We start from the raw sequence: 27899 nt of genomic DNA on the forward strand, positions 1-27899 counted from the left end.
TTTTATCTATGCTGGGTCTTCATTGTTGTCATGGGATTTCTTTAGCTGTGGTGAGCAGGAGCTACTCTTCACTGTGGTGCGCCAGCTCTAGGGCCCAGGACTTCAGTAGTTGCAGCTTCCCAGCTCCAGAGCACAGGTTCAGCAATTGTGCCACATGGGCTTAGTTGCCATGTGGCATGTGGGGTCTTCTCAGACCAGGGATAGAATCTGTGTCTCACATACTGGCAGGCAAATTCTTTACCACTAAGCCACCATGGAACCCCTTCCTCTTTACTTAAATTTATTTTTTAGTGAAGTATAGTTGAATCTCAATGTTGTGTTCATTACTGCTGTAAAGCAAAGTCACTCAGTAATAATATATATGTGTGTGTGTATATATATATATATATTTTCATACTCTTTTTCATCACAGCTTATTACAGGATATTGAAGATATTCCCCAAGCTATACAGCCATATCTTGGCTATTGTGAATAGCGCTGCTATGAACACAGGGATGCCCATATCTTTTTGAATTAAAGCTTTGTCTGGAAATATGCCCAGGAGTGGGATTGATAGATCATATGGTAATTTTATCTTTAGTTTGCTGAGGAACCTGCACACTATTTTCCACAGTGGTGACACAAACTTACATTCCTACCAACAGTGTAGGAGGGTTCCCTTTTCTCCACATCCTCTCCAGCATTTGTTATTTGTAGACTTTTAATGATAGCCATTCTGACTGGTGTGAGGTGGTACCTCATTGAGGTTTTGATTCACAATTCTCTAATAATTAGCAATGTTGAGCATCTTTTCACGTGTCTGTTAACCATTTGCATGTCTTCTTTTGAGAAATGTCTCTTTAGGTCTTCTGATCTTTTTTTTATCGGGTTGCCTGTTTCTTTGTTATTGGGTTGTATGAGCTATTGTTATATTTTGGAAATTAAGCCATTGTCAATCACATCACTTGCAAATATCTTCTCCCATTCTGTAGGTTGTCTTCTTGTTTATTGTTTCCTTTGCTGTGCAAGAACTTGTAAGTTTGATTAGATCTCACTTGTTTATTTTCATTTTTACTTCTACTGCCTTCAGAGACTGATCTAGGAAAACATTGGTACATTCACGTCAGAGAATGTTTTGCCTGTGCTCTCTTCTGGTATTTTATGGTGTCATGTCTTATGTTTAAGTCTTTAAGCCATTTTGAGTTAATTATTGTGTGTAGTGAGATTGTGTGTGCTAACTTCATTGGTTTACAAGCAGCTGTCCAACTTTCCAAACACATTTTACTTAAGAGACTGTCTTTTTCCCATTATATACTCTTGTGCCCTTTGTCAAAGATTATTTGACTGTAGGTGTGTGGGTTTCTGGGCGCTCTATTTTGTTCCATTGATACATATGTTTGTTTTTGTGCCAATACCACACTGATTTGATTACTGTAGCTTTGCAGTATTGTCTGAATTCTCTACTTCTAATTCAGCTTCTACTAGTACATGAAGAATTGTGATATAGTAGATATTAAGCTGCTTAGGTCAAGGACTATGGTTGTTTTTACTTGCTATTCAATCTCTAGCACTTAGCAGAACATCCAATATGTGATGCTCAGTAATATTTACTGAATGAATAAATGGTAAAAAAAAATAGTATCAATTTTAATATCAGTCAATCAGTAATTTCAGTCACTCAGTCATGTCTGACTCCTTGCAACCCCATGGATTGCAGTACACCAGGCCTCCCTGTCCATCACCAACTCCCAGAGTTTACTCAAACTCACGTCCATTGAGTCAGTGATGCCATCCAACCATCTCATCCTCTGTTATCCCCTTCTGCTCCCGCCTTCAATCTTCCCAGGGCATCAGGGTCTTTTCAAATGAGTCAGTTCGTCGCATCAGGTGGCCAAAGTATTGGAGTTTCAGCTTCAGCATCAGTCCTTCCAATGAATAGCCAGGACTGATTTCCTGAATGAATATTCAGGACTCGTTGAATCTCCTTGCAGTCCAAGGGACTCTCCAACACCACAGATCAAAAGCATCAATTCTTCAGCACTCAGTTTTCTTTATAGTCCAACTCTCACATCCATACATGACTACTGGAAAAACCATAGCCTTGACTAGATGGACATCTGTTGGCAAAGTAATGTCTCTGCTTTTTAATATGCTGTCTAGATTGGTCATAGCTTTTCTTCCAAGGAGCAAGTGTCTTTTAATTTCATGGCTGCAATCACCATCTGCAGTGATTTTGGAGCCCCCCAAAATAAAAGTCAGCCATTGTTTCCACTGTCTCCCCATCTATTTGCCATGAAGTGATGGGACCGGATGCCATGATCTTAGTTTTCTGAATGTTGAGCCTTAAGCCAACTTTTTCACTCTCCTCTTTCACTTTCATCAAGAGGCTCTTTATTTCTTCTTCACTTTCTGCCATAACGGTGGTGGCATCTGCATATCTGAGGTTATTAATATTTCTCCTGGCAATCTTGATTCCAGTTTGAGCTTCTTCCAGCCCAGCGTTTCTCATGATGTACTCTGCATATAAGGTAAATAAGCAGGGTGACAATATACAGCCTTGACGTACTCCTTTCCCGATTTAGAACCAGTCTGTTGTTCCATGTCCAGTTCTAACTGTTGCTTCCTGACCTGCATACAGGTTTCTCAAGAAGCAGGTCAGGTGGTCTGGTATTCCCATCTCTCTAAGAATTTTCCACAGGTTGTTGTGATCCACACAGTCAAAGGTTTTGGCACAGTCAATAAAGCAGAAATAGATGTTTTTCTGGAACTCTCTTGCTTTTTCGGTGATCCAACAGATGTTGGCAATTTGGTTTCTGGTTCCCCTGCCTTTTCTAAATCCAGCTTGAACATCTGGAAGTTCACGGTTCAGGTATTGTTGAAGCCTGGCTTGGAGAATTTTGAGCATTACTTTGCTAGCATGTGAGATGAGTGCAATTGTGCAGTAGTTCGAGCATTCTTTGGCATTGCCTTTCTTTGGGAAATTTTAATATATTAAGAGGTAAAAACCATTCTTATTTATGCCAAATAAGTACTATCAAAAATATCAGCCCCAAACCCCAAATTCTTATTAGGGCACAATGATGTCTAAGGCACTTACCATCAACTGGTATATATGGAGTTAGGTCAATAGGTTCCTCAGCTGTGAGTTTGACTGTCATGTTTCCAAGAATAGCATCAAGATCCTGAACACCAACTTGCAATCCTTAAAAAGAGAAACACATGAGGAAATTGACATAAATTTCAGAATATAATAAATATTAATGCCTATGTACTATGGCTATTAATTTCATCATAAAAAAGAGGTCAAGGACATTTAAGTGTTTAAAGAAGGTCATTAATGAACTAAAACTAATCTATTAATTTATATAACACAACATATTGAAAGCAGATTGAGAAAACACTCAGGTTAATTTTAGCAGAAAAAAACAAACATAACAGTTTATAATATAAACATTTATACAAGTAACTGTGCTCAGTTTGGTCACTGTATTTCAATACATGCTGTGCTTAGTCGCTCAGTCATGTCTAACTCTTTGTGACCCCATGGACTGTAGCCCTCCAGGCTCCTCTGTCCATTGGGATTCTCCAGACAAGAATAATGGAGTGGGTTGCCATGCTCTCCTCCAGGGAATCTTCCAAACACAGGGATTGAACCCAGGTCTCCCGCATTGCAGGTGGGTCCTTTTACCATCTGAGCCACCAGAGAAGCCCAAGAATACTGGAGTGGGTAACCCATCCCTTCTCCAGGGGATCTTCCCGAACCAAGGAATCGAACCAGGGTCTCCTTAATTGCAGGTGGATTCTTTATCAACTAAGCTACCAGGGAAGCCCATCTCAGTATATAATAGCCTTAAATTTTAATACATCCACAGCCAAAATTGAGGTAAACCTAAACTGTTAGAACATCTCTTTAAAATAAAACAGGAGATTATTTAATCAATATGAAGAGTAGTGTAAATCCTGACAGTGTTTTTTTTCCTTTTTGTAATTCAAGTGCACTCACTTCAAAGATGGTTATCTCGAATGAATACATTGACTGTCACACACCTCCCAGCACTGAAGCTCCGTTGTTTTAGAGATCTTGGTTGATTTAGATTCCAATTATTTGAACCACTTATTCTCTTCCCAATCTTTAAACTTCCACTCTTTTTTTTTTATTTATTTTTATTTTATTTTTTTTATGGTCCAATTCTTTTTTTTTCATTTATTTTTATTAGTTGGAGGCTAATTACTTTACAATATTGTAGTGGTTTTTGTCCACTCTTATGTTCTAAATTCACCAGTAAAGAGTGAGAACCCAAAACCCTAGGCTCCCACCCTCAAGCATAATAAAAGCGGAACTTCAGGCCCATGCACACACTCTCTCTCTCTCTCTCTCCTTGCAACCTCACTATGTGACCCCAGATGTACTGAGTAATTTCCAGGTCATGTAAGTAATAAGCCTTTGTTTTTCCAAAGCTTCCTGATGATTTATATTGAAGGGTATCTTGCAATTGTAACAATAATCACAAGGGCCAATCCAACCACAACACTGGTTACTGATAGGCTGAGACTGGCACAAAACACATATATATGTATTAAAAGAATTATGGAAATATATGTATATATATATGAGAATGACAGCAAGCAATGGCTAATGACTAGGAAAAGACAAGAGTGACACATAACAGTCTCAATCTGACTTATCAATTTGTATCTCTCTCACCTTTTGTAGCTTTCACACAGTTCAACAACCTATTCTTATATATTTTTCCATCAGATGTAGCTGCAAGAAAATAACATAATTTAGGTCACAGAAAAAAGAACTAGATATACTAAAGCAATACTAAATATCCAAGTACAGAAATATAGACCATTAAAATAATTTGCTCCAAAAATTTATCTAATAATAATAATAATTAATTTATTATTATTATTAATAACAGAAGCAATAAATAATAGGAGCAATAAATAATTTGCTCCTAAAATTTATCTTCTAGAAATGATAAAACCAAATGTAAGAAAAATTCTTAATATGGTAAATCTATCAATTCTTTAGCACCTGAGACAATTATTAATACCTACTATGCTAAAGCAAAAATTTGGAAAACTCAGCAGTGGCTACAGGACTAGAAAAGGTCAGTTTTCATTCCAATCCCAAAGAAAGGCAATGCCAAAGAATGCTCGAACTACTGCACAATTGCACTCATCTCACATGCTAGTGAAGTAATACTCAAAATTCTCCAAGCCAGGCTTCAGCAATACGTGAACTTCCAGGTGTTCAAGCTAGTTTTAGAAAAGGCAGAGGAACCAGAGATCAAATTGCCAACATCTGCTGGATCATCGAAAAAGCAAGAGAGTCCCAGAAAAACATCTATTTCTGCTTTATTGACTATGCCAAAGCCTTTGACTTTGACTTTGTGTGGATCACAACAACCTGTGGAAAATTCTTAGAGATGGGAATACCAGACCACCTGACCTGCTTCTTGAGAAACCTGTATGCAGGGCAGGAAGCAACAGTTAGAACTGGACATGGAACAACAGACTGGCTCCAAATAGGAAAAGGAGTACATCAAGGATGTACATTGTCACCCTGCTTATTTACCTTATATGCAGAGTACGTCATGAGAAATGCTGGGCTGGAAGAACCTCAAGCTGGTATCAAGATTGCCAGGAGAAATATTAATAACCTCAGATATGCAGATGCCACCACCATTATGGCAGAAAGTGAAGAAGAAATAAAGAGCCTCTTGATGAAAGTGAAAGAGGAGAGTGAAAAAGTTGGCTTAAAGCTCAACATTCAGAAAACTAAGATCATGGCATCCGGTCCCATCACTTCATGGCAAATAGATGGGGAAAGAGTGGAAACAATGGCTGACTTTATTTTGGGGGGCTCCAAAATCACTGCAGATGGTGATTGCAGCCATGAAATTAAAAGACGCTTACTCCTTGGAAGGAAAGTTATGACCAATCTAGAGAGCATATTAAAAAGCAGAGACATTACTTTGCCAACAGATGTCCATCTAGTCAAGGCTATGGTTTTTCCAGTGGTCATGTATGGATGTGAGAGTTGGACTATAAAAACCACTACAATATTGTAAAGTAATTAGCCTCCAACTAATAAAAATAAATGGAAAAAAAAAAAAAGAAAGAAAGCAGAGGACAGAAGAATTGATGCTTTTGAACTGTGGTGTTGGAGAAGACTCTTGAGATTTCCTTAGACTGCAAGGAGATCCAACCAGTCCATCCTGAAGGAGATCAGTCCTGGGTGTTCATTAGAAGGACTGATGCTGAAGCTGAAACTCCAATACTTAGGCCACCTGATGCAAAGAGCTGATTCATTGGAAAATACCCTGATGCTGGGAAAGATTGCGGGCAGGAGGAGAAGGGAATGACAGAGGATGAGATGGTTGGATGGCATCACCGACTCAATGGATATGAGTTTGGGTAAACTCCAGGAGTTGGTGATGGACAGGGAGGCCTGGTGTGCTATGGTTCATGGGGTCACAAAGAGTCGGACATGAATGAGCAACTGAACTGAGCTGATGCTAAAGCAAAAACATTTCCTTATTTTATATTTTTTTTGACTCTGTCTTTTTCCCCCTCTACTAGTTTAGTTTTATATCTCTCCTCCTCCTTCTCCTATTTTCTATAGGCATCTCAATGGAATGAAAGATAACTATCAACATTCCTCACTTCTGATGTCAAGATTTAGAATTGATTGGGCTATTGACTTACACATATTTTAAATGACAATTTATAAATTCGTAAATATTCAAAATATTATCTGTAAAATTTGGATATGTTTAATTATCTCTAACTTATAATTTATCTATAATAAACCCAGGGTATTGGATAAAATGGCTTTTTAAGGATATCATTATCTCCTCAAAAGCCAACTATTGCTTGCAGAACTGAATAACTTTTTTGATGACTATACTAACTCTCTTAAAGGTAATATTAGCTCTCCTGAAATCTATGCTGATATTTGAAATGCTCACCATAAACTGGAAGTAAATTCACTAGCTCCAAGTATTCTTTAGGTGTGGGCTCTATTCCCATATTTTGCATGACATTATCCAAGTCACTGAGGTCAACTTCTCCTCCTTCAAAACAAAAGAAGTACAGAAAGATGAGATTTTTTAAAACATTATAATTTCAAATTATGAAAGTAAAATAAGGCATAATGACACCTGCTAAACAATAAGCAGTCAATTGCAGATATAGAGAATGAACAGTATTCCTTTAACTCTAGCAAAGAGATGCTCCCATAATGGTGGTTATAAAGTAATATTTCATACAATCAATACAGCTTATATAATTTTTAAATTATTAGAATAATAAAGATGATGGGTACAAATAACTGTGCAGTATACAGTATGGGATTAAGCTACAAATCAGAGGCAAAAGATACTAGAAAACCCCCATACATTTGGAAATTAAAGAAGGTTTTTCTAAATAAATCATATGTCAAAAATCACACTGGAATTTAGAATATATTTTGAATTAAATAACAATAATAATATTACATATAAAACTTGTGGGATAAAGTAAAGATGTGCTGAGAAGGAAATTTATAAACTTAAATGTATACAGTAGAAAAAATGAAAAAAAATTAATAACCTAAGATTCTATCTCAAAGAGTTAGAACAAGTTAAACCCCTCAAAAGTAGAAAAAAATAAATAATAAAGAAAGAGCAGGAATTACTGAAATGGAAAACAAACTAAATAAGAGCAATACAACCAAAAACTGGGTTTTGGAAAGACTTACAAAAGTGATAAATACCTGTACTAATATTAACAAAGGAAAGAAGAGAAAATATAAATAGTGAGTATTTCTAAAGACAAAGGGGAGATCACTACAGATTCTACAGATGTTAAAAAGATAATAAGAGGATATTATGACCAACATATAACTGATTTGAGTATTTAGAAGGGACAAAGTCCTAGAAAAACACAACTTAGTAATGATGCAAGAGGAATATAAAATACTGATAGCCTTGTATCTACTAAGATAACTAAACTGGCAATTTAAAATCTTAACCACATAAAAATCTCCAGTCCTAGAGTGTTTTATCTGTGAATGATACAATTAAATACAAACTTTTCCAGAGGATTTCTAACTAATTTTATGAGGCCAAACTACCTTGAAACCAAAATTTGACAAGAACATTAACATTACAACAAAATACATTACAAAACCACTTCGAAAAAATCCTAAACAAAGTATTAGCAAACCTCATGTGTATACAGGCACAAATTGGAGAAGGAAATGGCAACCCACTCCAGTACTCTTGCCTGGAGAATCCCACGGACAGAGGAGCCTGGCGGACTACAATCCACGGGGTCGCAAGGAGTCGGACCCCGACTAACACACAGACACAAATACAGATAAAATCACCTCCATGTCTTTTTTTAAAATATAAATTTATTTATGTTAATTGGAGGCTAATTACTTTACAATATTGTAGTGGTTTTGCCATACATTGACATGAATCCATTTCTATATGTCAATGACTAGGATATTAAATAAGAAAAATATATACCACTTGCAGTTACATTAAAAAACTATAAAATACCTAGGAATAAATCTAACAAAAGAGAGAAATTAAGTTGACCTAAATAAATATAACATTTTCAGTGCTGTGCTACTATCTTGAATTATTTTCAGTGATGTACTACTAGCTTGAAGTGGCTCACAAGGGCCAGTTGTTAAAAATTTAGGAATTTTGTGAGCTAGTTTTTTTTCATTTTCTGTGCTGCTGTATTATTTATTTTTAATTTATTTTTTAATTAGAGGAAAAATTGCTTTACAATGCTGTGTGAGCTAGTGTTTAAATAGTAGCTTGAAATTGGCCAGGGTGAAAGTATTTCTACTACGTGCTTAGTCAGCTTCCCTGGTAGCTCAGATGGTAAAGAATCCACCTCCAAGGAGAAAGACCTGGATTCAGTTCCTGGGTTGGGAAGATCCCCTGGAAGAGGGCATGGCAGCCCATTCCAGTACTCCTGCCAGGAGAATTCCCTTGGACAGAGGAACCTGGTGGGTTATAGTCCATTTACACTATGGAAAGTAAGATATGCTACAAATCAGGTATTGCCTTTTTCAGAGAGTCATTTCACCAGCACACCACTGATTTTCATAAATCAGAAAACTTAACATTGCATAGATGTTAATTCTGTGTAAATTGATCTAGATTCAAATAAAACACCAGCAGGATTTGGAGGGGCAATTAAAAGCTGATTCTAAAATTTATACAGACATGCAAAGGACCAACAATAGCCAAGATAATCTTTGTAAAGTAAAGCAAATTTGGAGGACTTACACTTCAGACATTAAGACATATTAAAGCTATATCAAGTGTATAGTGTACTGGTGCAAGGACAAATAGACCAAAGAAAAAGTCCAGAATCAGCAACACTTTTGTGGTCTTTAATTTATGAAAAAGTTTGCCTTATATTGCAGTGGGGAAAAGGATCATCTTGTCAATGAATGGTGCTGAGTATATATTTAGAAAAAAGCAAATAATGACCCTTATCCCATCGCACAGAAAAATCAATTCTGAGAGGATTATAGGACAAAATGTGAAAGAAAAGTAATAAAGCTCCCAGAAGATAAAATAGGAAAAGAGTTTGACCCTGGTGCATGCAAGGATTTCTTAAATATACCCCCAAACTAACTACAAAAGATTGATTAATTAATTCAACTATACATAAAATAGGAACTTCTGTTCATCAAAAGATATAAGTGAAAATGTAATACATACAGTGAGACATTTACAATTTATATAATCTATAGTGGACTTGTCCAGAATACATTAAAAACTATAGGTAAAATGCAGGACATAGAAAATTTAATAACTAAAAGAGAGGCATCCAAGAAGACAAATAGACAACAGATATGAACAGAAACTTTACAAAAGGAGTTATCAAAATAAACATGGGAATAAAGGATTAACCATAAACATGAAAAAGGTGCTCAACATCATTAATCCTTAAGGAAATGCAAAAAATAACCACAGTGGGATATTACCAAGTACTCACCAGAATAGTTAAAATGGAAAGGACAGACTGTATCAAATATTAGCTAGAATGTAAAGCAATTGGAACTCTCATACATTGCTGGTTGGAATGTAAAATGGTACAACTCCTTAAGAAAATGAATGGACAATATCTAATAAAGTATACCAATCCTATCTTATGACAAAGCAATTTCATTTAGGTATCTGGCCACAGAATTGTGCACATGTGTTCAGCAAGAGGTATATACAAGAATATTCATAGCAAAAATAAATTATTTGTAACTGCTCTAGACTGGAAATGTCCTTTAAGAGTATATTAAATAGATTTTTTGGGTATACTTATGCAATGGAATATTACACAGAACTGTATTCAGGTACAATGAATTAATTAGAAGTCATTTCACCTACCAAAGTAAGTTTTTTCTCTAAATATCTCTACTTGATAATTTAGTATATTTTATAACATACAGCAATAAAAAGTACAAACCACTGCCACATGCAACAATATGGATAAATCTCAGAGAAAAACATTTAATATAATACTGAATGAAAGAAGGCAGTGAAATAGATACAGAAATAAATATAGTGGAATATAAAGCATATAGTTCCATCTATATAAAGTTCAAATACAGATGAAACAAACCTGTGATCCTAGAATAAAGGATTTAATAACATCTAGAAAGTATGAAGGAAGAGGCTATAGGGGATCTTCTGGATTATTGATACTATTTATTTCTTGATTCAGGGTGACATGGATAAGTTCACTTTGCAATAGTTCTAAAGGCAGATAAATATGATTATATGAAACAGTAATTATACACATCATACTTCAACAAAATATTTGTCAGAGAAAAAATATAGCTTCCTGTAAAGAATTAGTATCTTAAATTTATAGTAACATCTTACTAACCTGTAATAACTTGTACTGTATCCATCAGCGTTTTCAGATCAGTCTTCCCTTGAGCTATTAAATAAGTAAGGCATAACTGATATAGAAAGCAAATTCATAAAAAATATTTGCAAATAATATTTCAGAAGCTAGCTAAATTTTGTTACTCCACATTCACATTATCCACTGGGTTCATTTTAATGCATAATTCTTAGTTTTCAGAGATTGATTCTATTTTAGTAAGCTGGCCCTTGACCCTTGGACTATAAAGCTCATCCCAGAGTAAAATATGCTCTCACTAGGCCAATAACTCTTTATAAGCATGATAGGAAATACCAGGCATGCAAGTTTATTCCCTGAGGATTCTAAACTCTGGTAAAGCTATGAATTGTAAGCATGGATTGCTGGTCAAAAAAAGTTCATATTTTTATCTCCAGTCTATTCCTAACTGATCTCTCTTGTCACTCAGAATAGTTGCTGATAAATGGTAACAATATACTAGAAGTAAATATTCATGACCTAATCAAAAGCAGTTACTTGTTTTCTTTAGGAATCATTTAGTCATTTTACTCAGTTATTTATCCAGTCATTTACTCAATTATTTGCCCATCTCTCAATCAACTTTTATGGAATGCCAATTTATATGTCAGGTACTCTGCTAAGTACTGGCTATAGGAAGATGAATGGTAAGCCCTTTCCTGAAGGTAAATAGTACCTCTTTTCCTAAAGCTCACATTAAAGTTACCAGATAGCAAATAAATATAAACATATTAATACAATACAGTATAGCAAGAACAATGAAAAAATATATGTACAGTTGTTGTGAAAACAGAGACAAGGTATTTAATACATCCTGAGCAGTTAAGGAAAAGCTGTTTAGAAAAGGTGCCTCTCAGCTCTAACATGCAAGGAGGAGAAGTTAGTCAGAAAAAGGGAAGAAGAGGCCCTCCGAATACTGGGGAATGCATTAACAAAGCAAAATTGTGATTAAAAACATGATACATGTCTGTCTGGAATAAAAGTTCAATGTTATTGAGGGTAAAATACTAGACTAGATAGACAAGCAGGGTTCAAATCATGAAGTTACTTATTTGTTTACCATATGAAGGCACTTGAGACATTTCCTAGTACATTAATGAAAACCAATAAATGATTTTAAATTGAGGCATAATATCATATTTGCATTTTATATGGATCACTGTGAAGGCTACATTGTAGAAGCCACTGTAGTATGCAAAGTCAGAAAAAAAAGGACCTAAAATATGGCCATGGTAGCGAGAAAAGAGAGATGCTGAAGAAATTAAATATGGAATTTTTTCAGCATTTTGTTATGAAAATTTGTAAACATACAGCAAAGTTGAAAAAATTGTGCAATAAATGTCCACCATCTAGATTCTACTATTAACATTTTACTATACTTGGTTTGTCACATAACCATCCATCTATTCATCTCTGTATGGTATTTTTGAAATTTAGGTTTATATAGATAGATGTAAAATGCAAGATTAAGTGACAGATTGGAAACATTGGAGAATAAAAAAATGAATCCCATATATCTAGCTTAGGTGACTAGACAGTGATACTGATAACTCAAATGAGAGTGAACACAGGACTAGAAGACTGAGCAGAAAATAGCAAATTCAATTTTAAATAAGTTGAGGGAAAAAAACCCTCCTGTGCAGTATCCAAGGGGAAATGTTTAACAGGCATTTGGACATACCATTTTGAAGCCCAGGAGAGAGTCTGTGTAGAAATGAGATTCGAAAGGCATAAAGCAGGTAGGGGACAGGTAAAACTGTGGACAGTGATGAGATTATCCAGAGAGAGTATATAAAATGAAAATCAGAGAGGAATGGGAAGATTCAGGTGGGGGGAATAATACAGAAGCCAAAAGAACATAATCTCAAGGTCAGAATTATCATCACTATCAAAGACAGTAGAAAGCTCCAATAAAAACAGACCGGATAAAGTCTAATGTAACTGACAAATAGTAAGCAATTTATGTCCTTAGAGAAGTTTCAGTAATGTTAAGGAGCTACAGTCAGAATTAAGAAGTTAAGTCAGAATACAGAAGTGAATGGGAAATGTGGAAAGGATGTACAATTTCAGTCTTTCATTTCCTTTTCCACCTTTTAATTTTGCTTCCTGAACATATTCACAGATATGAAAGATGATCTTGGAATTAATCTAGACAAGTGCTTTGTGTTTTATCTGGATTTAGAAAATGAAGACAGGATTTGTTCTCTAGAACTGGATTTTTTTCTGAAATTTTGCAAGGTTTTTTTTATCATCATAAAATGAATCCGGTCTCAGAAATACTCATACATAAACCTCAAGATCAAGCTTTCCTGAGGGATGCTTTATATCTAAAATGAGTCACCATTAACGGGAAGGTTTCTTCTCAGCTCTCCAAGTTCTTCTTTGGTGAGTTCAATGCCCATGTTTCCTAGTATGCTGTCCAGGTCTCTGATTTTTACCATCTCTCCTTAAGGAAAGAGAGATAAATATGAAAATTCTTACTAATTCTAAAACGTTTCATTTATTTTGCCTATGCATTATAGATCTTTTTTTGGGGGGGACAGGAATATTCAAGACCCCTGGAACCTATATAAATTTATGCAGACATTCAATATGGTTAGAATTAAGCTCACTTCCTTTAAAACTTTTAGGAGGAATAAACATACACACCATAAATTTCTAAAAGGAGCAGTGCATTCTTAATATTATACAGGTTTCAGTGTATCATTCTTATGAAAGAAATAGGCAGTTCTAGTGAAATGAGAAGGAGAAGGCAATGGCAACCCCCTCCAGTACTCTTGCCTGGAAAATCCCAGGGACGGCGGAGCCTGGTGGGCTGCCGTCTATGGGGTCGCACAGAGTCGTACACAACTGAAGCAACTTAGCAGCAGCAGCAGCAGTGAAATGAGAAAATTACTGTGGTTGAAGTAAGAACACATGGGTTTGAATATTGTTCTCTACTATTTATTACCTACTGGAATGTAGGTAAATAACACAACTTCCTGGGAGTCCCAGTTTTCTGGTATATGAGGTGAAGGTGATCCTATCTGTCCCATAGAGCTTCTTTGAGTATAAAGTAACATATATGAAAATACTTAGAACTCTGTCAGCCATACAGAGGTGCTTGACACATTTTAATAGCTACCTCTGAGACATAAGTAGGGTTGGTTTCCCTTTTTAACTCTAACTGGATTCACTGCCTATGCTCACAAAAATCACTGAATGACTATTCTCTTGTTCTGCATTTCATAACTAACCTCAAGCAATAAATTCTACCTCCCCTTTAGGAAAGTTTATTAAAATCCATATCAATATGGCCAAGATAAATAAACCCAAAATAGAAAACATCTGCCAAGATAAAATAATTTAAATTATATTGGATCCATACATTGGAGAGTAGCAGAACTCCTTATCAAACGATTAGGAAATAAGATACTAGGAGATAATTGGAGAGTTAATGTATCATCCATCTTACCTTTGAAAGGTTTCAAAACCAGCTAAGATTTCACTATGATGCACCTTTGCTATTAGCTAAAGATAAGGCAAAATTCCACTCACAGAGAAATGGAACTCATGAGACTGTTTAAGTTTCATAAAAAAAACACTTTTCTGATTTGCCTTATAGATTAGGAATACCCATCTCCATAAAAACATGAAAGCTAGGTCAAAGTCTTTTCACCCTTAAAGCAACATTCTGTCATGTTGAAATGTATTGCACAGGTAAAATATTCTAAATTGTACTAGCGTATTTTTCTTTTTCATATTTCATTTCTTCTGTGAACTTCCCTGGTGGCTCAGATGGTAAAGCGTCTGCCTACAATGCAGGAGACACGGGTTCGATCCCTGGGTCGGGAATATCCTCTGGAAAAGGAAATGGCAACCCACTCCAGTACTCTTGCCTGGAAAATCCCATGGACGGAGGAGCCTGATAAGCTACAGTCCATGGGGTCACAAATAGTTGCACATGACTGAGGGACTTCATTTCTTTTTTCTCCTGTGAAACTTTTCCCTATTCAAATCATAGAATGTATATCACTCAAAGGGAAAAAAAGCATATTTTTAATTTTCAGAAACTACTTTTACAAAGCAAACTTGAACATCTGACATTAAATAATAAACTAGAGGGTTGAAAGACCAAAGGATGACATAGGGAAGCTCCTTTCCTCTTTCTTTATCACCCTCGTTTGATTAGAAAAGGACAGGAAAAGTCTACTTTATGGCTTGAAAGTGAAAGTGAAAGTCACTCAGTCGTGTCCAACTCTTTGCGACCCCATGGACTGTATAGTCCATGGAATTCTCCAGGCAAGAATACTGGAGTGGGTACCCTTTCCCTTCTCCAGGGGATCTTCCCAACCCAGGGACTGAATCAGTTCTCCCACATTGCGGGCGGATTCTTTACCAGCTAAGTCACAAGGGAAGCCCAAGAATACTGGAGTGGGTAGCCTATCCATTCTCCAGTGGATCTTCCCGACGCAGGAATTGAACTGGAGTCTCCTGCATTGCACGCAGATTCCTTACCAACTGAGTTATCAGAGAAGCCCCCTATCAGGGAAACTTAAGAAAATGCAACTTGGAGAGCGAGAGATAAAGATATACCTTTCTTTTTTAATCTATCTTTATCTATTTCTCTTTCTCTCTTCCTCTCTCCCTTCCTCCCACCCTCCTTTCCTCTCTCCTTTCATCTCTCTCTTTCTAAAGAAAGTAGGTTTAATTGTTTTTGCTGCCAAACGCCCCATCCCTATCTAAGTCTACTCCCAACTCGTCTCTCTAAGTCAAACCTTGAAAGGAGGTAAAATAGAAGATATGTTGGTGGGATGGGAGCGAGGGTATAGAAAAAATTAAGGCGTACTTGTGTCTTGCTTCCATTTGGAACTCTGTAATGTTGCCATCTTATAGGGTGCCCAGACAGCAATGCCATTGTCACCAGATATTGTGGTATGGTGTGTTTAGGCAGAGAGAGGGCTGGAAATACCCCTTTGCCCACTTTGGCTTTTGGCATGATATGGAAGATATTCAGCTATTCCACATACTCCTAGTGAGTCAGAGATAGAAGTGAATGGGTCACCAAATCAAGGGAAATATAATGCTTAACAGAGGCTATGAGATAGCACAGTTTGGGGACTGATAGAACACTTGACTGAGACTCAAAGGACCTCATCAACGAGTCTAAAGCTCAGCCAAGTTAGTGAAGGAAGGACCAGAGAACCTTGACTTTGCTAAGAAAACAGACCATAAGTTCCTTAAGCAGTGGACTTCAACAGGAGAGGTCACCAGCATGTTCAGGACTCATGAAATATGAAACATTGTTAAAGAGGCTATCAAGAACCCAGAGGACAACACAAGGTCTAGCTACACACCTCTATCACCAGGAGGATATACAAGCTTTTTCTTATAGTGGGATACCTTTATGAGGGGAAGGGGAGAAAGGCTTGAAAAACTGAGGATTTCCTAAAACAAACTAGGTCAACTAAAAAGACATCTTTTACTTTAAATCAGAATGAACTGAATTACTTTTAGGTGGCCAGTTTAAATCCTGCCCTCTCACCTTCCACTGTCTTCAACCCCACTCACAGCCAAAATAGAAAGGGGACTGGGAAGGCAGTGAAGTCAGTTAGAAAAAATAAAGAACACCACTCACACTTACTGCACACTAATGTTTGTACTGTGTTAAATTTGATCCTGTCATATACACAACCTATTGAAGATTTTTTCTCTTTCTGAATACTTTCCTACTTTCTCCTTCTGTTCCTCTTAGACTCATTTCTGTCTTTTTTATATTTACACTTTAGGCTTATCACTGATTCCAGAGTACCATTAAATACTGTTCAATCTTGATGGCAAAAACCATGAGTAAATGGTTTGCTTGCATCAATGCACTAAAAACTAAATCACAAACATTTTCCCTTTCAAGATAGTTACATCTGGGATTTCCTGGTGGCTCAGATGGTAAAGAATCCACCTGCAATGCAAGAGACCTGGATTTGATTCCTGGGTCAGGAAGATCCCCTGGAGAAGGGAATATTTTTCTTAACATATCTAATCAGATAGGTATAGATCTAGAAATTACCATATACAAGCCTCAAAACAAAACTCTCTTGAAGGAAAATGTTTTTCATCCACTGACAAAGTTTTCAGTAGCTAAACATTTCCTTATCTGTGGGTTGAATTGTCATGTTCCCCTGAATATTTTCAAAATCACTGGAATCAATTTTCTTTCTTTTGAGAAGTTAGGAAAAGAACCCAGAAGGACATTTAAGAATTACTTAAGTTTCAATGTAAGTACAATACCACTTATGCTTATATAGTATCACTCTAATTCAACTATAGATGAGAACAAAGATATGATATCTTCAATTAATTACATAGTCTAAAATGGAGTTGTGTTCTAGTAATCTCTTATAATCTCAGGTCAGATTAGCATGACATGTAGTTACAAAACTGTCCATTGAAATTATATTATATATCAGTAACAATAATGATTATATTAATAGGTAGTATTATTATTATTTTCTCTTGAATTATGAGGCTGGTTGTCTATAAACATACAGGTGAAATCTAAAAACAAAAAAGCATACATTTTATCCTGATATTTACCCTCTAAGACTCTGATGCCCCATCTATAAAATATAGATTATAATACTACCTACCTCATGTATATAATATTAATAAATGCTGGCTACATGTTAGAAAGCACCCACTAAATAATAGTTATTATTATTTTTACTGTGCATTATTTTTATCATGAAACATAGGTTTCATATTTCTAAAGTATGGCAAAGTGAAGCATGCTATTAGTAAAACCTCTGCAGCATGGAGGACTTTTGTCAAGAAATCAGTAGTTTTATTTCAAAAAATACTGAAATTCAAAGAAGTTCATTAGAGAAAATATTTTATTAGTTAATAAAGTGGCAGGAGTTATAAGGTAATGGTTACATAATTCAGGGCTTCCCTAGTAGCTCAGCTGATAACGAATCCACCTGCAATGCAAGAGATCCCAGTTCAATTTCTGGCTTGGGAAGATCCCCTGGAGAAGGGAATGGCTACCCACTCCAGTATTCTGGCCTGGAGAATTCCATGGACAGACGAGCCTGGTGGGCTACAGTTGATCGGGTTGCAAATAAAATATTTTATTAGTTAATAAAGTGGCAGGAGTTATAAGAGGTTAATAAAGTGATGGTTATATAATTCAGAATACTGATGCAAAGCTATGTTTTAAAAGCACTACTATTTCAGTCTTATATCAACTTGTAACCTGGAACAGCTTTAGCGTCATTCATTATTTTATTCAGTTCAACTTTCCCATCAGCTGTAAGACAATTTACAAATCACAGAGATCACAATAAAATTAAAAAATGCAAAATGAAATTCCTAACTGTGAAACAGCATAAAAAATTAATTGTCCTGTGATTTTCACTACAACTCTATTTCTATAATCCCTCCCCACAAGAGAAAATCATGAAAAAATGAGTATTCAAAATAGTATATATGTTCTTTTGGTTACTGTACTAAGATATTAAACTCTATTTACAGCATTAGAATGAAAGTTTAAAGATTTAAAAGTATTTTCCTCCAAATCCATCATTTTGATTTGATTTTCTGTCCTCTCTAATCTGCTCTCTTTCACTCAGAGAAGGAAAGAAAACTAAATTTAATGAGTGTCTATCAAGCCATGTATTGTGATGGGTGTTTTCATACACCATATCTCAAACTCCTGCTAAGTTATCATGACATTTTTTAACAAAGAAACCGAATCTCAGAAAAGTTAAAAATTTTTCTAAAGTCACAAAATTAGTATGAGAAGGAAAACTATATCTGTCAGATTCCTAAATCAGCACTTACTCCATTCCATTAAATCAACCAGGCTGTGGCGGGGGTTGGAGTTTAGAGTTAATACTGCACCAATACTCTTAAATCTGACAATAACCATACTTAGTCCTCAGTAAGCATTTTCCCTAATCTCCAAGTTATTTTCACTTATATTTTTTTGCTTATAAATTATCTCCCCCCTTTAATCAAATGCAACTTTAAGAACAAATACCAAGCTTTATACATTTTACAACTCTCTTCTACAGAACCCAGCTCAGGTTTTGCATGCATTCAGCTCAATAAACACAGAATACCCTAAATTATTGTGAAGGTGGTGCTCAATTAAGGAAAAGGAAATTGCTTAATTTAGGACTGAGTTCTCACAACATATATATCAATTGTCTTCAGGAAACTAAAAAACTAGAATTTTAGGAATGTGAAATCATAAACCAACAATCCCAAGTCCCCTTTGGAAAAAAAAAATAATGGAATCTATAATGCCCCAAGTCAGCTAGCCAACTGGATGACAGTTCTTCAATTCCTTTATCAGAGAAATTCATTTCTGCTTTCTCTAAAATGATGTCAAGATTATTTATATCATTTCTCTCTTGGAAAAGAGAAAGGGCTATGACGAAGATGTTATCACTGTACAACATGACAACGATGTCTATGTATTGTCATTATTATGTTCAAAATCTACCCAACTGGCAATGAAGTTTAATATTAGAATTAGAATTTATTTTATTAGGCTTATGCTGAAAAACAGCTTGCATGTGTACAAGCTAAGTTGTTTCAGTTGTGCCTGAATCTTTGCAACCCTATGAACTGTAGCCCACCAGTCTCCTCTGTCCATGGGATTCTCCAGGCAAGAATACTGGAGTGGGTTGCCATGCCCTCCTCCAGGAGAATCTTCCTGACCCAGGGATCAAACCCTGTAGCTCCTTGTACTGCAGGTGGATCCTTTACCTCAGAGTCACCAGGGAAACCCAGAAAAACAGCTTATTCAACACAAAATTCTAAAAGGAGGCTGAGCCCAAATCTCAGCTCAAATGCCTCCACCTCCACCAGGCATTTCCTAACTGATCTAATGCAGCCCCCGCCACTCTTAATCCTATTACCTTCTATTTTTATAGAAAAAGAAGCACTTACTGCTTTCTGAAATTATTTCATTTTTTTATTAATTTTTCCCCCATCTACTAAGAAAATGAAATCTCCATGAAAGCAGGAACATTGTCTGATTCACCACTGTATCTTCCTTCTGCATCTAAAGAACTCAGCAAATGTTAACTAACTTAATTATAGCACTTAAGGCAAGCAATCTAATATAAAACTTTAGACCAATAAATAAGATTTATTTTTGTTGTCCAGACTATCTAGAAAGAAAGTCTCCATTGCTGATAATCCTGAGTTCTCTACTTCACTCTTTGCTGCTTAGATCCAGAGCTTGATTTTCTTCTCTCTTATCAAAACTGGAATTCTATAGTGAAGCCCAGGGAAGCCTGGAGTGCTGCAATCCATGGGGTCGTAAAGAGTCAGACACCACTTAGTGACTGAGTAACAAAGCAAGATACAAAACAGTTTATCATGGTATATTAACTGATAAATCTAAGTAACTAATAAAAATAATATATAGAGGGTGGCAATCTAATTACTAGGAAACCGTATAAGAATCAAAGCAAAAGGATCTGTTTTGCTGCCTTTTCATCTTACCTTTAAGAGCCTCCACGGTATCTGTAGGTCTCATCTGATTTATTTTTCTCTCAGCTATAATAAAAGGTAAATATTTAATAATTTATTAACACCATGGAAGGTTCCAACATTCAATAAATAAATTTTGAAGGTTAAAATTTGTTTTAGAATTTTGCACAATAGACTTTCCAAATGAAATCAAAGTGGAATAATTAGGACACTCTTCATTTATTTATTGTTTTAAGACAACCATTCCTTATTCATTTATTCATTCAACAACTCAACATTGAAGACACTCTGCCAAGCAGCAGGGCTACAGAGATAAACAGGACATTTTTCATTCACATTAGTAATATGATGGCTTGCTAACTTCAAGTCCACTCATTCTTTCTATCCTCCCTCTAAAATATAAATCCTTTTTTGAATTCAATCCCTCTAAAACATAAACCCAAGCAGTCACCAGGTTGCTTTCTGTTATTAGATTTACTTTTCCAGAATTTGATAAAATAGCATCACACACTAGGTATTATTTTGAGTGTCTTCTTTCATTTAGATAATGTTTTGGAGGCTCATTCAGCATGTTTTGAATCAGTAAATTGTTCATTTGTTGAGCAGCATTTCATGAATATACTCCACTCTGTTTATCCCTACATGGGTTGATGGACTGAATAAAGTTGCTATGAATATTCATGCACAAACATTTAATACATATGTATTAATTTCTCCTGGAAAAATAACTAGGAGTGAAGTTGCTGGGTCTTATGGTAAATTTATGTTCAACTTTATGAGAAACTGACATACAGATCTCCACTGCGGTTAGTATACCCTCTAGAAATTGTATGCTCCAAATCTTGCCAATGCTTGATACTGTCCATCTTTTAATTTTTTCCTATTCTAATGGATCTTAGTGTGGTGCCTAATAATGACTTAAATTGCATTTCTCTGATGACTAATAATGCTCAGCATTCCTTCCTGTGGTCATTAGCCATTTATATATTTTCTTATGTGAAATCTCTGTTCAAATTGAACAGATAAACCAACTTTTATTCATTTGTCTTTTTATTACTGAGTTGTAAGAGTTCTTGATATTCTTGATATTAGTTCTTTGTCACCCATGTTTTGCAAATATTTTCCTTCAGTATATATCTTGCCTTTTCACTTTCTTAACTTTCACAAAGAGAAGTTTCTAATTTTGATGATACCCGTTAATTTTTAATTTCATGCTTATAACTCTTTGTCATCTAAGAAATCTTTGTCTCTCGTAAGGTCATAAAATTATTCTCCAATATTTTCTACAAGAAGTTCTCCTTGGGGCCAGAAATATAAACATTGATTTTGACTAATAAATGCAAACTTTCCTTCTTCACTGAATTTTGGTTTAGTTTCTATTGACCAAATTCTATGGAGACAACATACATTTTTTTTCAAAAAGTGGCAACTTCAAAACAGATTACCCATAAAAATTCAGCTTAGTTAAAAATCTTGTACAAAGAATGCAATGGCTGCTATGATTAAAATTCAGATAACAAAGAACTGCAGATTCTATATTGTGAACAGCTCATCAATAAGAATTAAGATTTTTTATTCTAGTCAGAATTTTGCACTCATCTGTAAGAACTTTAATTTCATCCAGAAGTGTATTTAGATCTATCTTCTCACTAGCTATAAAAAAGAAACACCTTTCACAGTAAAGTACTTTATATATCAACTCTGATATTATACTCCAAAAATATAAAATAAAGATTTGACTCAGAATCAGGAAATTGCAGTGATGGAATAAGAGTCATATCACATCTATGGGCCCTTTAGCCTAACTGCATTTTCCAGGCCCTGTTTGCTCAGTTGGTAAAAAATCTGCCTGCAGTGCAGGAGACCCAGGTTCAATCCCTGAGTTGGCCTGGAGAAGGGAATGGCAACCCACTCCAGTACTCTTGCCTGGAGAATTCCACGGACAGAGGAGCCTAGCAGTCTACAGTCCACGGGGTCACAAAGAGTTAGGCACGACTGAGCAGCTTCAATTCACTTCACATTTGCAGCCCAGGAACTACTGAAATTCCAATTGCCTAATCTTTTTCTCCCCTCCTCCATTTCTTGCTATTTTACTTTCAGACCTCCTCTTTTCTTCTACTTCTACTCATCTATGTTCTTATTTACCTTTGTCTGTTTCCTTTTCCTAAGCTAAGTCACAAGCATGTCACTGACAGCTGAATCATTCTCAGATATTCCTTATGCCTGCTGGTGACAAGTAAGACTTATAAGAGAAGATGTTTAAGTACAATTAAGATTTAACCTTTCTAATTACATTTGAAAACTCCAATATGGCAAAATAAAGGTAGTTAATGAATCCTCATACAAATATCTAACTTTCTCTGAAAACATCAGTAAAGACAGAAATGCTTACTATCAACTGGTAAATGTTGTGATAGATTCTGAAATTCCTTATTTGTGAGCTCCACTTCCATCTTCCCCAGAACATTGCTTAACTTTTGAGTATTAACTTTCCCTCCTTAAGAAAAATGAGATAAATTAAACACACACACACACACACATATGTACACAAACTCTCACATATATCTGTAAGCATGCATATACACATTACATATATATATATATATATGTATGTTTGTGCATTATATATAATTTATATATTATATAAGTATATATAAATATTGGATTATCTTACATAATGATTAAGGTGAAAGAGGAGAGTGAAAAAACTGACTTAAAACTCCACATTCAAAAAACTAAGATCATGACATCCAGTCCCATCACTTCATGGCAAATAGCTGGGGAACAAAAGGAAACAGTGACAGACTTTATTGGGCTCCAAAATCACTGTGGATGGTGACTGCAGCCATGAAATTAAGTCACTTGCTCCTTGGAAGAAAAGCTATGATGATACTAGACAGTGTATTAAAAAGCAGAGAAGAGACATCGCTTTGCCAACAAAGGTCCATATAGTCAAAGCTATGGTTTTTCCATAGTCATGTATGAATGTGAAAGTTGGACCATAAAGAAGGCTGAGTGCTGAAGAATTGATGCTTTCAAATTGTGGTGCTGGAGAAGGCTCTTGAGAGTCCTTTGGACAGCAAGGAGACCAAACCAGTCAATCCTAAAGGAAATCGACGCTGAATATTCACTGAACAGACTGATGCTGAATCTGAAGCTCCAATGTTTTGATCACCTAATGTGAAGAGTCAGCTTATTGGAAAAGACCCTGATGCTGGGAAAGATTGAGAGCAGGAGGAGAAGAGGGTAACAGAGGATGAGATGGTTGGATGTCATCAGTGACTCAACAGACATGAGTTTGAGCAAACTCCGGGAGATAGTGATGGACAGGGAAGCCTGGATTGCTGTAGTCCATGGGGTCACAAAGAGTCAGACACAAATGAGTGACTGAACATCAACAAATATAATACATATTATACATAAAAATATATTTCATATATAAATATATATTTCATACATATATTATGTCTGGGATAAGGACACTATTTCTGTACTTTGTGCTTCTCAGTCTCAATGTAAGAAACAAATATGCAGAATAAAGTTTGTTCCAAAATTAATATAGAATAAATAACAAAATCAAAATAAAATCTGATATTATTAATCCATATATAACAACCAATTATACCTGTGATGACAAGCCTAAACCAAATTTTAAAAATGCAAAGTTGGTAACTGCCCACTAAATTTCACCATGTAGATAATAATCTAATTATTTTTATATGCTACATTTGCACCATTTCAGTCTATCCTCAAATAACATAAGTTAGGTATCCACAATATTTCAGTTTCACAAAGGGTGTGACTGAGGCTGAGAGAAGTGTTACCTGCCTAGAATTGCACAGCTAGTAGCTTGTAGAGCCAGTATTTGAACACAGGTCTGTGTGGTTACATAGTTCAAATTGTTAAATACATCTTATTTCCACAGAGAGACACCATTTTTTATATCATAAATGTAAATCACACAAACTACAATTTTGAAATTAAACCTATGCTTGATAGGAACAATAGTACTATGCTATTTTCTTTGGCAATGAGAGAAGTCATTCTCTTATATGCCAAAGTTTTTCCATTTGTGCAATAAGGATTTGCATTTCTCTCTAAAAGAGTAAAGAAGATTTGAAATTTTCCCAATAATTTAATTTTTTTTGCCACTAGTTACCACCTATTCTAGGAGCAGGATTTTTTCTTTCTACTTCATCTCACTCCTCTAGATTTTTAACTAGTTACTTATTCACTGAAGTAATTTGATTTATTTATTGCAGATTTATAACATCATTGTTTCCATGCAGGTCAAGAATATGACCACTTTAAGAAAGCCAGAGTAAATTACATTATTTAGAAAATACCTATATATATATATATAAAGAAATCATGTAAACTGTCCACTGTTACAATAATAAAGACTCTGTCCATAAAACTCAGTATTAATAGATGCAAATTATCTATCAATCAATAAAATATGATTAGCATTTTACTATTCACGAAATAATATGAATAAAAGTCAAATCCAAAAAGTTCTTTGCAAGTTGTTTCTTCCAGTAGTCATGTGTGGATGTGACAGTTGGACTATAAAAAAGGTTCGGCACCAGAGAATTGATGCTTTTGAACTGGGGTGTTGGAGAAGACTCTTTAGAGTCCCTTGGACTGCAAGAAGATCAAACCAGTTAATCCTAAAGGAAATCAGTCCTGAATATTCACTGGAAGGACTGATGCTGAAGCCGAAGCTCCAATACACTGGCCACCTGTTGCAAAGAACTGACTCATCAGAAAAGACCCTGATGCTGGGAAAGAGTGAAGGCAGGAGGAGAAGGGGACGACAGAGGATAAGATGGTTGGATGTCATCACCAACTTGATGGACATGAGTTTGAGCAAGCTTCAGGAGTTGGAAATGGACAGGGAGGCCTGGCATGCTGCAGTCCATGGGATAGCAAAGAGTCGGACACGACTGAACTGAACTGTGGTTTAGGTGGTTTAGTCGCTAAGTTACGTACGACTCTTGCAACACAGTGGACAGAGGAGACTGGCAGGCTACAGTCCATGAGATTCTCCAGGCAAGAATACTAGAGTGGGTTGCCAGAACTGATACCAAAAAATGGTTATCTTTGTCTTTGATTGTAAACTAAGGGTGATATTTATTTTTTTGTCCCTCTGTATGCTTCCCTTGTATTCTCCAAGATTTTTTATTGTGAATATGCATAAACAAAACCTTAATACACTTCATTAAAATATTATTGCAAAGGTTCAAGACTTTAGTTTTATGTCTTCTTATTACTCACTCACCTTCAAGAGTATTCATGGTATCCATCAATTTGAGCTGATTTATCTTCTCATCAGCTGCAAGATAGACACAAAGTTTTAAACAGAAGCAATAATTGATATGGGAAGTCATAAAAAGGCATAATATTTAAAGTTATAAAAATCAGTATGAAAAGCAAATCTTTCAAAAATTATTTGCTTTCTCAAATGGAATACCCAGGGGAGCTTCCCCATCCAGGAATCAAACGCTGTCTCCTTCATTGTAGGCAAATCCTATAATGACTGAGCTATGAGGGAAGCCAAATGCAATACAGTATAGCTATTTTCATGGTACTTAAAAGTGACCAATATGTGAAAAAATACATTTTAGAATTTAAGATAGCTCTTGAGTTATCTTCTATAGTCTTTAGTCCAGTAACTTTTGGGAGTAGAGAACAAAACATACCACTCTCAAATAAGAAAACCTGTAGTGGCTCCCCCTGCAGTATTACCTGTAGGATAAAGTCCAGGCCCTCTGTAATACAAACTTGCCTCCTTTACATCAGCTCTTTTTCCCCTAAACTACCACAACAGATTCAGTTGTCTGAAAGCAACCATTATTCCCTTCCTCCTTCCATCTTTTCATCCTTTCCCAAATACTATCTGCGTGTGTGCTCAGTCGTTGATTCATCTTTGCCTCTTTTACAACCCCATGGACTATAGCCAGCCAGGCCCCTCTGCCCATTGGATTTTCTTAGCAAGAGTACCAGGATTGGTTGTCATTTCCTCCTCCATGGTAAATGTTGTCTATTTATTCTCAATAACGTAGACCTTTTAGAACTTTAATTTGCATTTTTTCTTCATACTTGTCTCCTGTCCCCAAATAAACTATAAATTCCTTACTGGCATGAACAGACCTAATTCATCTTTATCTGGCACATACAAGGTCCATAATAAATGCTTGTTGTATAAATAAATGAGCAAACTAAAAATAAATCACAAGGGATTATACCTATTTCTTCCTCATTAAAGACTACAATTCTTAGCTATTATGAGCCACCATTTTATTAGAGCAGCAAGTTATTGACTTCTTTTATATACATGCATGTTAAGTTGCTTCAGCCATGTCCAACTCTGTGCGACCCTATGGACTGTAGCCTGCCAGGCTCCTCTATCCATGGGATTCTCCAGGCAAGAATACTGGAGTGGGTTGCCATGCCCTCCTGCAGGGGATCTTCCCAACCCAGGGATCAAACACGCGTCTCTTACATCTCCTGCATTGGCAGGCAGGTTCTTTACCACTAGAGCTACCTGGGAAGCTCTTTACATACATACATAAATACATATATATATTTAGACACTATTTCAATATAAATGAGGGAAAAAACCCTAATATTTATTTTTAAATTACTTATGTTATTTCCTTAATTCTTGGAATAATACTGTGAAGGAGGTATAGTCCCTGATACATAGCAATATGAATGAAATCTACCTTTATTACTATGACTATTTAACCTAAATAAAATTAGAATTTCATGACACTTCTGCCATAGGCTATTCTTACTAGCTTATGAGGCAGAACGTAAACTAGTTTTCTTTTCTTATTCTTCATTTTCACATTTCCATCTCCTCTAATTTTCTACTTTTCCCTGCTTATGGTCTGGCCTTTCACTGACCTTGATGATGAGATTACCTAGCTTAGTACCTCATGAGACTACCTAGCTTAGTTGGTGATATTTAGGGCCCAGATATTAATATTTTCTGCATAACAATCTTAATATTCACTTAAAGCCTGAATGTTCATTTCAAAAATCACAATAATAATAAGTACACATACACATTCACACCTTTGGTACTAGATATTTCTGTGTACTTTTATAGTACTTTAAAGGGAAATATGAATATTTCTTATAATTAAGCCTAAAAGCATTCTTTGCAAGATACCAAAATTACTGAAATGCTCACCACTAGCTGGGAGATGATTTACCAGCTCTTTATGTTCTTTATATGTAGGTTCAATTCCCATATCATCCATGAAATTATCCAGGTTACTGATATCGATTTTTTCTTTGAAGACATGGAAAGTGAATAATATGAAATTGAGATATTCTAATGATTTAAAATATTCATGTTTTAAATATGAAATACCACATTTTACAGTGAGAGCTGTTCACATTTTACAGTGAGAGTTCTGTTCAGAACATAGAAAGTTAAAATAGAAGAAGTGCCTTAGTAGCTCCTGATAAATGAGCTAAAGACAAAGTAAAAACTGTT

General features: G+C 35.5%; 1 protein-coding gene across 1 annotated transcript in view; it reads right to left on the reverse strand.

Moving 5' to 3' along the window:
- Nucleotides 1–27899, reverse strand: part of EFCAB13 (EF-hand calcium binding domain 13) — a 208955-nt gene that overhangs the window by 88635 nt on the left and 92421 nt on the right. The window contains exons 23-30 of the mRNA XM_043464397.1: nucleotides 27591–27692; nucleotides 25671–25724; nucleotides 20402–20455; nucleotides 13248–13352; nucleotides 10889–10942; nucleotides 6961–7065; nucleotides 4686–4745; nucleotides 3078–3182 (exon numbers count right to left, since the gene is read on the reverse strand). Coding sequence (XP_043320332.1) covers nucleotides 3078–3182; nucleotides 4686–4745; nucleotides 6961–7065; nucleotides 10889–10942; nucleotides 13248–13352; nucleotides 20402–20455; nucleotides 25671–25724; nucleotides 27591–27692 — 639 coding nt within the window. The remainder of the gene's footprint in view (nucleotides 1–3077; nucleotides 3183–4685; nucleotides 4746–6960; nucleotides 7066–10888; nucleotides 10943–13247; nucleotides 13353–20401; nucleotides 20456–25670; nucleotides 25725–27590; nucleotides 27693–27899) is intronic.

Source organism: Cervus canadensis, chromosome 1 (assembly GCF_019320065.1).
Source record: "Cervus canadensis isolate Bull #8, Minnesota chromosome 1, ASM1932006v1, whole genome shotgun sequence".
Taxonomy (NCBI): domain Eukaryota; kingdom Metazoa; phylum Chordata; class Mammalia; order Artiodactyla; family Cervidae; genus Cervus; species Cervus canadensis.